This window comes from Leptidea sinapis, chromosome 44 (assembly GCF_905404315.1).
Source record: "Leptidea sinapis chromosome 44, ilLepSina1.1, whole genome shotgun sequence".
Taxonomy (NCBI): Eukaryota; Metazoa; Arthropoda; class Insecta; order Lepidoptera; family Pieridae; genus Leptidea; species Leptidea sinapis.
The window spans coordinates 4757661-4770828 of NC_066308.1; the positions used below are offsets into that span (position 1 = coordinate 4757661).

The following is a 13168-nucleotide window of genomic DNA, read 5'->3' on the forward strand; positions in this document are numbered from 1 at the left end:
TTGGATAGGTCTTTCAAAAACGATATTAAGGGTTTCCAATATCAATCATCAAGTGGTAAAATATGTATTAATCCCCCCTCGTGTAACTTCTAAAATAAGAGAACGATAAAACTAAAAAAAATATATGATGTTCATTACCATGCAAACTTCACGGAAAATTGGTTTGAACGAGATCTAATAAGTAGTGTTTTTAAATATGTCATAAGTCGTAAACCACAATAATTTACCTTTCATTCAATGTGACTTGCTGCTACCCTTCATGGGCGACTCGCACTTGGCCGCTTTTTTATGTTTTGTCGCTAGGGGAAAAAAGCAATTCGAATCTTATAGCACTTATAATTATTTTGCAAAGTAGGTACAATGCAGACTACACTTTTCCATTCGCTCGAAGCAGTTTTTAAATTATTAATTATTTCACTTCAAGTGGTTAGAGCTCAAAAACCTCGAGTGTTTCATTACCGGACTGGAACCAACCAAGAATTGATTAATTTAATAAAATGTGAAGAAATATTTTATTAAATGTAGTTGTTCGTAATCAGTGAAGATAGTTTTAAAAGGCATAAAAGGCATTTATTCTTTCAAATTGATTCCATTACAATTCTTTTTGATGTCATTTCTAATAACTACTAGATACTACTACCGCTTCGGAAACAAATGGCGCTCTGAGAGAGAAGAAGCGGCGTAAGAAACTCTCCCAGCATTCTTTTTTTGCGCTCTTTTCAATAAAAACATACAATATTGTACAATCATTTCTATCGCTATAAAATAATCACAATCTAGTCCCAGGCTGTCCGATCATTTAGATATTCAGCAGTGGAGTAATAGCATTTACGACAGAGCCATTTTTATTAATAAAACATTTAAATTTATCTATAGATAATGCCTGAACAGTGGCTGGGACTTTATTATAGAAGTGTATACATTTACCCTTAAAGCTATTATGTATCTTATGAAGCCTACTAGAATTAGTTACAAGCAATCCCAATCCCAAGCAATTTTGCTCAATATATAATTATATATATATATATATATACTAGCTAACCCGACAGACGTTCTTCTGTACATAATAAAAAATAAAATACTGTTTTTTTATGAAATTGTCAATATTATTTCTTAAATCAATTATTTCGTAATATATGCTCTTCGTAGTTATAATCAAGTTATTTCACAGCAGACCTGTCAAACCGTGCGTTAATAAAATCTCTCATAGAAAATATGTCCATATATAAAAAAAATTTAATAAAAATAATTATGGGCCCCAATTCGAAATAAAAGTTATCCTATCTCTCAAGTTTGACCAAACTGCACTCCATGTAGTAATCCTTATTTAACTCCGTTCATTAGTTTAGGAGTCCATCGCGGACAAACAACGTGTCACGTAATTTATATATATATATATATATATTAAGTGAAAATGGTCTTTGTTTGAGGCTCTTTCAAGCCTTAACTACTGATCGCATCGACATAAAACCAACACCATTCGATGCGAAATTTATCCAAGATAGTGTATGGCTCGAATTCCAACGTTCCTTTCAAAATTCGAAAAAATATTTTATTTCAAAGGTAAATTACCTAACACTTGAAATATGTCAATTTTTTATACAGCTCATTAGGAAGGCAATTTTCCTTAGAGTAGAACGAGCTAGAAACTCTAAGGTTGCTCCTTTCAAAACAGAATGGCATTACAAGTTCTTATTTTCAAATAAATTTAGAAATCATTTCAATTAACAATATCTGCAAAGTGATGCAACAAAAATACTCAAACTTTAGTTTTTGACATACTAAATGTCTTACAGGAGTAATTAAAAAAAACACAAATTATTGAGTACATACATAAATCAAATCAAATCAAATCAAAATAACTTTGTTCATGTAAGTCACGAATGACACTTATGAATGGCAAATTTATTTTTACCGCTACTTCGTTAAGGGTTGAGCTAATGAGAAAAAGTAGCAAGAAACTCAATGCCCTTTTAAATCACCATTTACATTTTCATCGTTTTACAAATTCATTTCAAATACAACATAAGCAAAGTGATGAAAAAAATAGTAGTAGAATACAGTAGATGCAATCTACACTTACCGTAAATAAATTAAGGCATTATGCGAGCATTTCGTGAGTTATTATATAAAAAAAAATAATAACTTTAATTAAAAAAAAAGGAAGGAAAAGTCAGACAAAAATTTCAAACATCTGTGAGTCGTAAAATAGGTCCGTACTAATATTATAAATGTGAAAGTAAGTTTGTTTGTTACGCTTTCACGCCTAAACCACTCAACAGATTCTGATGAAATTTGGTACAAAGATAGGCTAGAGCTTGGAAAAGGATATAGGCTTCTATTTTTCTCATAAAAGTCCATGAATGGGTTGAAATAAGGGATGCAAATTTGCATGGGAATTCTGAATTTTCGGAGATAAAACCATGATAATTTGTATTTAAGCACTTGATAAAAAGTAATTTATAAACATTTGTTCGATTTCCGAAACTTTGACCTACATGGGAAAAAATAGGAGATTAAAATTCGCAGGGAAATACTATTAAAGAGACTGTCCTAGAAGAGCGCCGCCAGCAGCGAAAAAAGAACAGTTGTGTGTGTATTACTTAAAAAGGTGTCACTGACCTCTACTATATACCACTGGACTGGCGGCTGTCAAAGTGCTTTTGTGCCTGTTTTATATTCGCCATTTTGGCGCTATTGGCCATGTAGCGAGAGTCTGCGGTACTAAAACTAGTGATGACAACCTCAGCAAACATCGATAGATGGTGGGCAACTATTAACAAAAAAAAATTGTGTACTTTACGTTGATTCCTGAAGTATAAATAGCACGGAAAACGAACGAAATTAATTTCAAAATGCAAAAATACTTCAGAGTATTGTACATTCCTTCGCAGCCATTTGTATTATACGTCAAAATTAGTTCTCTGGACGCTCGCGAGTGGCGCTTCAAATAGGCACAAAAAATTTGCTGTCAAACATATGGAACAGCCTGTCCAGTGGATTTATACAGGTCAGTGAAAGGTAACCTAAAAAAAATATAAAAATGCTGTAAGTTATGTAAGTAATGTGTTAAGTATTCCACGCGTCAATAAGGTAAAAGCTAGTATAAAATAAAATGAGTTTTACGGTTTCCTTGTGCCGTGTTCCGTGCCATGACGATTCGAGATGGGTACCTCGAAAAACACCTTTGTGTGTACACCTTTCTATAAGGCTGGCAAAGCTCCTGTGATTCCTCTGGTGTTGCAAGAGAATGTGGGCGGCGGTGATCAATTACTTAATAAAAAAGTATTTTATGATGTGAAACCATTCCTTTTATATAAGTGGTGACGAACGGGCAAATAGATCGCATGATGGAAGTGATGAAGGAAGGAAGGAAGGAAGGGACCATCCATAGTCTCTGCAAAGAGAGAGAGCTGTTCGTGCTATATAGCTTAGTTATAGACAGTCTCTTAAAGAAAAATTTAAATAAATAAATATTATAACTGTTCATTGTCAGTACATTTATAAAAATTTAAAATACGTTCACAAAAATCGTCACCTTTTTGCTCATAATAGTGATTTTCATTATTATAACACTAGAAATAAGGGATTGCTTGTAACTAATTCTAGTAGGTTTCATACCATACATAATAGCTTTAAGGGTAAATACAGTTTTATAATAAAGTCCCAGTCACTGTTCAAGCATTATCTATAAATAAATTTAAATGTTTTATTAAAAAATGGTCCTGTCGTAAATCCTATTACCCCACAGCTGAATATCTAAGTGATCGGACAGCCTGGGACTAGATTATGATTATTTTATAGCAATGATAGTACAATATTGTATATCTTATTAGAAATATCGCAAAAAAAGAGGCTGGGAGAGTTTCTTGCGCCGCTTCTTCTCTCTCAGAGCGCCATTTGTTTCCGAAGCGATAGTAATATCTAGTATATTAGATATGACATAAAAAGAATTCAATAGGAATCAATTTTGAGAAAAAAAATGCCTTTTATGCCTAATAATTATTATTAAGCATAATTTTTAATCAACATTTAAAGTTTTTTTTTAAATACTTTTCTATTTGTATCTTAGACTAATAAATATAATAAATAATTGTGACAGCTGGCACAGACAATAAAGTTAAACCCGGAAACAGTGACAGCAATAAAACAAGTACTCGATACGAGCTCGTTAATTGTAATCTTTGATGAACTAGTTGGCGACCTTCTGATATGTAAATACCAGCTCCTTTCTACACCGGTTCTCAAAACAAATAAAATTGCACTTATTTCTTTAGGTTTAGTATAAATACTAATGCTGGGCAGTACTGGGCATCAATAAGTAATTATTTGTAACGACAACATGTTCAAGTTAGTGGCTTTGTGTGCTCTCGTGGCTGTGGCTTCTGCCTCGCCTGATACGATTATCAGCTCGCCCCTGGCCTATTCGTACTCGGCTGGTTTGTCGCCTGCAGTGACGTACTCCAGCCCTGTGTACTCGGCGACAACAAGGCTGAATACCGTCTTCAGACCGCCTTATTTAACACCCGCTCCGTTCCCAGCTGACTACGGCTTCGCTCACCTCATCAAGAAGCGCTCTGCTCCTCTGCTCAGCACCTTCTACAGCGGGAATCCTTTGACGACCACCTACTCCGCTTCAGTTCCGCTTAGCTACAGTAACAGCTACCCCCTATACAGTACTCCATTCGCCACCACCTACAGCTCACCCCTCGTGCACTCTTCTGCAATCTATCCAACTGCTCACCTCATCAAGAAACGCGATGTTGGACTTGTCGTGCCCTCCACTTATTCTTATACTGGAAACCCCTACATCGCACCTACCAGCTACTCGTACGGGACATCCGTACCCTACATCCCATCCCCCTACTTCTCCACGGGACCTCTGGCCTACACTCAGTTCATCAAGAAGTGAAGCAACAACCAGAAAATGATACCACGTGCCTAAAGCGTCATTGAAACACCGACGCAAATTAATCTTCTCGAGGATAACTTGCCATAAAGCAATTTTCAAGTTGGTGTCAAATAAATAAAATTAATAACTAAAGATTCAGTATTTATTTATAACGTTCCTGCGAGGTATCGGTTTAATGTAGTAATTTTTATGTTTTATAATTTTCTTTTTAGTCTTGAACTTTATGTTCGCTACTCTCTTTTAACAGAGCGGTCGTGTCTTTCATGTAGCAGGGTATTTTTAATTTTTTAATTTATATCAGTGGGAGCCTCCTTTGCACAAGATGCCGGCTAGGTTATGGGTACCACAACGGCGCCTATTTCTGCCGTAAGAAGTAATGTGTAAACATTACCGTGTTTCGGTCTGAAGGGCGTCATAGCTAGTGAAATCACTGGCCAAATGAGACTTAACATCTTATGTCTCAAGGTGACGAGCGCAATTGTAGTGCCGCTCAGAATTTTGGGTTTTTCAAGAATACTGAGCGGCACTGCATTGTAACGTCTTGATCGTCTCGTTACTTATTTTCATTAAAAAAGTGCTTTTTCGGCTTAACCACTAGATCTGGTCTATAATACGTTTTTTAACTACAACCCTTTAAGCTTTATTGGTAAAAAGACACAGATTGTGGAGATAGATACCTTTCTCTACTTCAATTCAATTAAAAATTATGTCAAGAAAAATTGTATAAAAATGTTTTACAGTACCCAGTGTTTGTTCGCTCAAACTGGAACCACACCATGCATTACTATCTTATATATAAAGTTCTCGTGTCACTATGTTAGTTACCTTACTCCTTCGAAACGGCTTTACTGATTTTTACCATATTTTATATGCATATTCAGTAAGCCTGAGAATTGGCTTCTATCTATTTTTCATCCCCTTAAATGTTAATGGTGGTCTTATCCCTCAATTTTTAGTTTTATTTTTGTATCGCGATTTTTATATTATTCTGTTCCATCCACAAATCCGCTATAGGGTTGCAAGATGGCAATGGATCAATACTTACAATAATTGTAGTACGATAAATTTGGTAGATCTGAGAATCGGTTGCATCTACTTTTTAGACCCCAATTTTTTTTTATAAAGGAATACAACGTTTGCTGGGTCAGCTAGTAATACTGTAATAGTTACGTGAAGGTTAAAACATGAAAAAGCACAAACAAAGATTTACCCATTATTTTAATTGCTAATCGAAAAACAAAATATTAAAAAACTATTACCTGATACCAACTGTGTTATTAATAAACGCAGTCTAAAGTTACTCCAACTTTAAAACATTTTCGGCCTAACAAATAAACTTGGTATAAAGTTATACCTGTGAATAAATAAAGAATATGCAAAATGTTTACACATAGACATTCAATAGAAATAGTTTATTCGGACGTATAACGTTTCCCGCGTTTATGCAAGGCTGCCTGACATTCGGTAAACTTCAGGAGGTCTACTCGCAAAATCGACAACGATACATTCGGAACGATACGATAATACTCCGAATATATCGCAACTATCCTACTCTAACAAATGTTCGAATTCCTTATCGTTTATCGTTACCATAGACTAATATTTTGATTTTTTTACGATGCTAGTGTGAATGAAATAGGTATGTTCAAACCTAAACATTATCTGTGCTATGTCGCTGTTAAGTGTCAAAAGTCAAAACATAGTTTAGGCGCTAAGGACCATGCCAGACTCTGCAACACCAATTTGGTATCATTTACACATAATGTAAATGTTAAAAAAATATGTACTGAATATAATATGACCATTTAAAATTGAATAAAATATACAAAACTTGCTCATAATAAAATGTAAAAAAAGGTAACTCAACCCTTCTCGTCGACTTCCTATTTCTCAGGCGGCCATTTGCATTATTTCTATGCATAAATGATCAACAAAATGACTTAAATGACTCACTCGTAAAAAAATCCTGTTGAATAGTAAATCACATATAATTATTTCAATAATATTTATTAAGTATATATATTGTATGGCAAATATAACTATACAACTTGAAACGATAATAGCATCGACAGCCTAGAAGGTGTCGTTGAGATTATCGTAAAAGTGACGTTTGATTATTTGTGAAATTCGAATATTCGTCTCTGACATTTTCAACTAAGAGTAGGGTTAGGACCGATACTATAATGTTTCGTTCGTTCAATCATCGCTTCGACATTGATTACGATGTAACTAAGAGTAGGATTCGACACGACTAATGCCACGATTTATCGAATATCGATTTTAGGAGTAGGCCCCCAGAATTATCATTGTATTGACAGTGTTGTCAACGATATTGTAAATATTTAGCATGTTCTTTGTTTATTCTCAGGTAAAACATTATATAGATTTTTTTATGAAAATGAGGGACGAGACGAGCAGGACGTTCAGCTGATGGTAATTGATACGCCCTGCCCATTACAATGCAGTCCCGCTCAGGATTCTTAAAAAACCCAAAAATTCTGAGCGGCACTACAATTGCGCTCGTCACCTTGAGACCATATGTCTATGTTAAGTCTCATTTGCCCAGTAATTTCACAAGCTACGGCGCCCTTCAGACCGAAACACAATAATGCTTACACATTACTGCTTCACGGCAGAAATAGGCGCCATTGTGGTACCCAAAATCTAGCCGGCTTCCTGTGCAAAGGAGAAAATTCCTATCTTTTTATTCAAAACTAGCTGATACCCCCGCGACTTCGTCTGCGTATACACAGGACTGAGCACATAGTGGCGGCATTTCAATGAAATATTTAAAATAAAAGAGCGCTTATGACATTGTTTGTATATAATGATGTGTTCTGCAAATCTGTAGTACATTATTTTATTATATCAACAGTTTTCGCAGCGCTTGCGATGTAAAGAATATTTTAGCTAATTTATTACGCATTGGGTAACATTATTGTAGTTTATGTAAGAATCCCTATTTAAAAAAAAAAGATAATATAGCTTTTGTCACCCGGGGATAGTGTAGGTTGCCAACAGTGACAGAATTTTTCAAATCGGTTCAGTAATTTCAGAGCCTATTTAATGCAAACAAACAAACAATCAAATCCTTCCCCTTTATAATATTAGTATAGAAATATAGATAAGAGATGACATTACTTATTGAACGTTTTAAATCTATTATATTATACATTTTCCAGTTACTTGCATCGTGGTTTTATTCGTAGGCATTCTGTATTAATTTAGCCCCTGCCTTAAGGCGAAGGGTAAGCACAAAACACATAAACAAGGTGTTTTTAGACAAGTTTTGTGGTCAACATATAGTATTTGGAGCTATGAACACTACTTTATCCTGTTACACATACCCTTAAATCTTACTTGTAGGTTGCTAATGCTTGCTGTTGGTTAAAGTTAATACTTCAGAGTTATTATGAAGTACCAGTTTTATTTGCAGTTAAACAAGTATTTTCTCGGCATGATGCATTTGTTTAGTATACTACTTTCATTAAAGATGTTATTATAGCTTTTACTTCTTTTGTGTTGGTACATTTATTCAGATTAGTAATCAATAATGAGGATTATAAGCAATTTAATTGTTTGCGCCTGTTAAAACGTTACATTTTCGACACAAGAATTTTGAAAATATTGGCTTTGTTACCTAGGAGCCGTGAACTCATATCGCTCAAGGTCACCGACATTTAGTGTCGCCTTAACTTCAAAAGTGTAATGTTTTTCAGCCATAAAAGAAGTGTGTGTGTACTTATGAATGCACGCAAGAATATACTTCTTTAGACTAACAAAGCAAGAAAACATTCAAATGATTTATTCCTCGTGCTATTCTACGTTTTTAGATAATACAATTTTGAAAAAATCTTGCTAAGATGGCTTTGACAGTTAATTATTAAATAATGAATACGGCTGTATGGGCTTGAACCATTTGCCTGTCCTCATAATGGACGAAGAAGCCAAAAAAAAATACCGAATGACGCAAATGTCAGGAAATTTTATGAACCAACTTCAACCTGTTACTTTTGTGTTACAGTGATGAGCGTGCCTCTTAAAATTTCACTCTTATCATTTTTTTATAACGCGCCTAACGAAGTATAACGAATGTCGCAAACGTCGGAAAATTTTATGAACCAACTTCAACCTGTTACTTTTGTGTTACAGTGATGAGCGTGCCTCTTAAAATTTCACTCTCATCATTTCATCATAACGCGCCTAAAGAAGTATAACTTCAATTATTTAAATTTGTTTCTAATCTATACTAATATTATAAAGCTGCAGTGTTTGTTTATTTGTTTGTTTGAACGCGCTAATCTCTGGTACTACTGGTCCGATTTGAATGATTCTTTCAGTGTTGGGTAGTCCATTTATCGAGGAAGGCTATGTTTTTTTTTTCAAAGTTTGGGATCCGAAATAAAATTGCTATTTTGTAACACAAGGTGTAAAATCGAAAACCTATTTTTGCGTGCGCTGCAAAAACTATTGACAATAGAACAAAATGATGTACAGGCTATAATATAGGCAATATTTCATTACTTATAAAACTATCGCGTGAATTATACTTTATATGGCAAAACAACGTTTGCCGGGTCAGCTAGTATTAGAATAAATTATGTATAGGCATTTAACATTATTATTATTGTCGCTACTTTCTTGTATTGTAAGTTATTTCTTAGTTAGTGAAAGTAATAATGGAGCCAGTCTTTCAAATTTTCCACAACTAATACTAAAAAGTTTTTATTTAATATGATAATAATGAAGGACAAACAACTGTGGAACAAACATAAACTTGTTATGCCTACTACTCTGTTATGTCGAGTTAGTAAGTCTTTTATTGGGCGATGTATATGCTATTACAATATGTACCCAGCTTTCTGGGAGTTTTTTTTTGTACATTTTTGTACAAAACAAATGTGTTACGAAATTAATGATTTTCTTGATGATGCCACGGACCGGGAATGAAGCGAACACCCCCAGGCTCTTTAATTTTAAATGTTTATTGTACGATATTACATTGTAATCCATATTTTTATTTCAAAAAAAGCCCGCTGAGTTTATTGCGCCCGTTCTTCTCAGGTCTGAGGCAGTCTATTTTGAATGGATGGTAGTTTTTGACGTTCAATATCTGATTTTGAATCCTATTTTGAATAAAAATATTTGGAGTGTAAGTGTAAAAAGTTGAGTTTCAAATTCAAATTGAATTTGAAACTCCACTTTTACTTATATTATGTACGTGAATCTATCACATTGGCGTCAAAATGAATTTCATTAGAATCTTTTGTGGCAATAAACTTTTACGAGTGTTTGATATTATCGTGTAAGCGGTGAGTGCGGGATGTAAGACTACCGCTTCTCGTGAGTACGTGGGCAGACATAATGTAATCTGTGCTAATGTTCTTGATATAACACATATTGTGTGCTTAGGACGATTCACGAGTTTATAACTCAAATAGTGATTATTATTGTTATATTCTTTATAACAATTTTATCTTATTTCCTACATTTCAATAAAACACTTTTAAAGGAGTAAAACGCGTAATTGTTGTAATTGTGTTTTTACATTAGATTTTTGTGTAAAAGTATTTTTTTTTGTTTTAGTTAACCCGACATTTCGATACCTATCCATATCTCCCCCTCAGATCTAAGATGTCCCCCTGAAAACGAGATCTTGAAAGGTCTTGAAACGTCGGGTTATCTAAAATAAAAAAGTAACTTTTACGCAAAAATCTATAACAACATAGTTAACTTAACGCGTTTTAATCGTTTTACTAAGAGGTTTATTGAAATGTGTAACACTCGTGTGTAATAAATAGTACATTATGATACAAATGCGCAAAGTAGGTTGTCCCCGCACGAGCGAAGCGAGTGCAGGATGACCTACGTGCGCACAAATATCGTATACTTTCTTTCTTATTAAGTTGCGCAAAGTTCGACCACTGTAATTATCTTCAAACATTCCTGCACGCTCACCATATTCCCGCAAGCTCAGCTACATTCCCGCACGCTCGTGTCAACGTGTGGGAAAGGGGTACTTTGCGAACGCAAATGCATGCGCAAAATCGAACTTTGCGCACGATAATAGGAAAAATAATATACTAAATATTGTGCTACGTATGACCAAATATAGGTCTACCACTCAGCATCAATCAGCGCTTCAGCTTGCTGCAGCATGATGCAGCAAAATAATACAGTACTAGTGAGTGGTTTTATTTTGTTAGGCCCCAAAGTGACGAATTTCTACAAGCATGTACTTTTTAAATACTTTTGTAGTTTTTTTCCTAAAGCTTTTTTTATGACAATAAGGGACGACACAAGCAAGCTATTCAGCTGATGGTAATTTATACGCCCTGCCAATTACAATGCAGTACCACTCTGTACAAAATTCTGAGCAGCACTACAATTGCGCTCGTCATCTTGAGACATAAGATGTTAAGTCTCATCTGAGTAGTAATTTCACTAGCTACGGCACCCTTCAGACCGAAAGACAATAATGCTTACACATTATTATCCATAATCTAGCCGGCATCCCGTGCAAAGAAGCCTCACATTGGTAAATGCCCTTAGTCGCCTTTTACGATCCCCTTGGGCCTGGGAATTCCGGGAATTTCCCGGATATTTCTTGGTTTTTGTTATAAGCTTGTAGTTATAGCAGTAAAAGTAATACACATTCTGTTAAATTTCAACTGTCTGCCTATTATGATCTATGAGATAAACTGCTGACAGAAACACGGATGGACATCGCAGTATTACTAATAGGGTTTCCCATAGGTTGCCCGGTAATATAAAGAACCCTCGTTAGGAAGCTGATCCCTTCCTTTGTTATGATTTAGCACAAGGACAATCATGGATTACAATTATATATTATACTAGCTGCCCCGACAGACGTTGTTCTGCAGATAATAAAAAAAAGACTGTTTTATAGGAATTTGCCAATAATATTTCAATACATCGAGAATTATTTCGTAAAACATGCTCCCTGTTGTTATAATGAAATTGTTTCACAGCGGAAGTGTCAAACCGTGCGTCACTAAATTCTCTCATAGAGAATATGTCCATACAAAATAAATATTGAGAATAAAAATAAGTATGGGACCCAATCGAAATAAAAATTATCCTATCTCTCAAGTTGAATAAAAAAATTGAATTTGAATTTGAATAAGTCGGAGAAAAAATGGTCGAACACTAAAAATACTTTATAAAACAACGTTTGCCGGGTCAGCTAGTAAATAAATAAATGTACTCCTCAGTATCTCCTGTCGTGACAGTCAACGATTATTTTGCGACAATAATATTAGATGATACCAAATTGAAATTCAAATATTTTAACCCAAAATAGGATGTGACATCACTTATTGAAAGTCAAAAAAAACACCCATTCCAAAATGAATGCCTCAGGCCTGGGAAGAATGGGCGCAACAAACTCATCATAAATACAGTCTTCTTTTATGCCAAAAATACAATCGAAAATAAATGCAGCGTTTAGGAATTCATAACGCAAAATGTACCATTTCTCAAAACAAGGCCTTTTACGCACCTGTGGTGTGCAGGTGACATATTCGTCTCAAGGGAAATATTACAACAGGGATGGATTGTGTGCGATATTAAATTTTATTAATATTTATATATATATAAAGTTTCAAGTTCATACAATGTAGGTACATCCCTACAAATATTATAAATATGAATGTAAGTTTGTTTGTTACGCTTTAGCCACTACTACTTTGATGAAATTCAGCTCAGAGATAGACTAGAGCTTGGGAAAGGACATAGGCTACCGTTTATCGCCAAAAAGGCTTGGAGAGATTGGAATAGGAGATCGAAGTTTGTATGGAAGTTCGTCACTATCGAAGATAACACCATGAAACTTTGTATTTAGGCACTTGATAAGAAAAACATAAATTCTAGTGTTTTTGAAATTTGGACCTGTGCGGGGATGAAATTGGGGATGAAAGTTCGTATGGAAATTCAAACAATGTCACGCTTTCACACCTAATTCCGAATTCCATTTTGTTTATATTTGCTAAAAAGGTAGAACGCTTACAAGTTACAGAAGTGAATCACGAAGAAATTTTTTAACCATGGGCAACTTTATGTGGCATGCTCATGAGTATCAAAACCGCAAAATCTTTATGTAAAAAAGAAATAAATATAAAAGCTGGAAAAAAAAAGCAATTCGTATTTGTTTTAACCGCAGCAGTTAGTACGCGTATTATTTGCAAAGTATTCCAAAAAGATTAAAATGCTTTCCAATGTTATTATTTCACGCGG

The 13168-nt window shown here is 34.5% G+C and overlaps 2 protein-coding genes across 3 annotated transcripts in view; both read left to right on the forward strand.

Moving 5' to 3' along the window:
• Window positions 1-13168, forward strand: part of LOC126977309 (uncharacterized) — a 341105-nt gene that overhangs the window by 141918 nt on the left and 186019 nt on the right. The gene's annotated exons all lie outside the window — the stretch shown is intronic.
• Window positions 4328-5044, forward strand: LOC126977330 (uncharacterized). The gene has a single exon (XM_050826105.1). It carries the CDS (start codon window positions 4343-4345, stop codon window positions 4910-4912), a length of 570 nt encoding a protein of 189 aa, XP_050682062.1. The 5' UTR covers window positions 4328-4342; the 3' UTR covers window positions 4913-5044.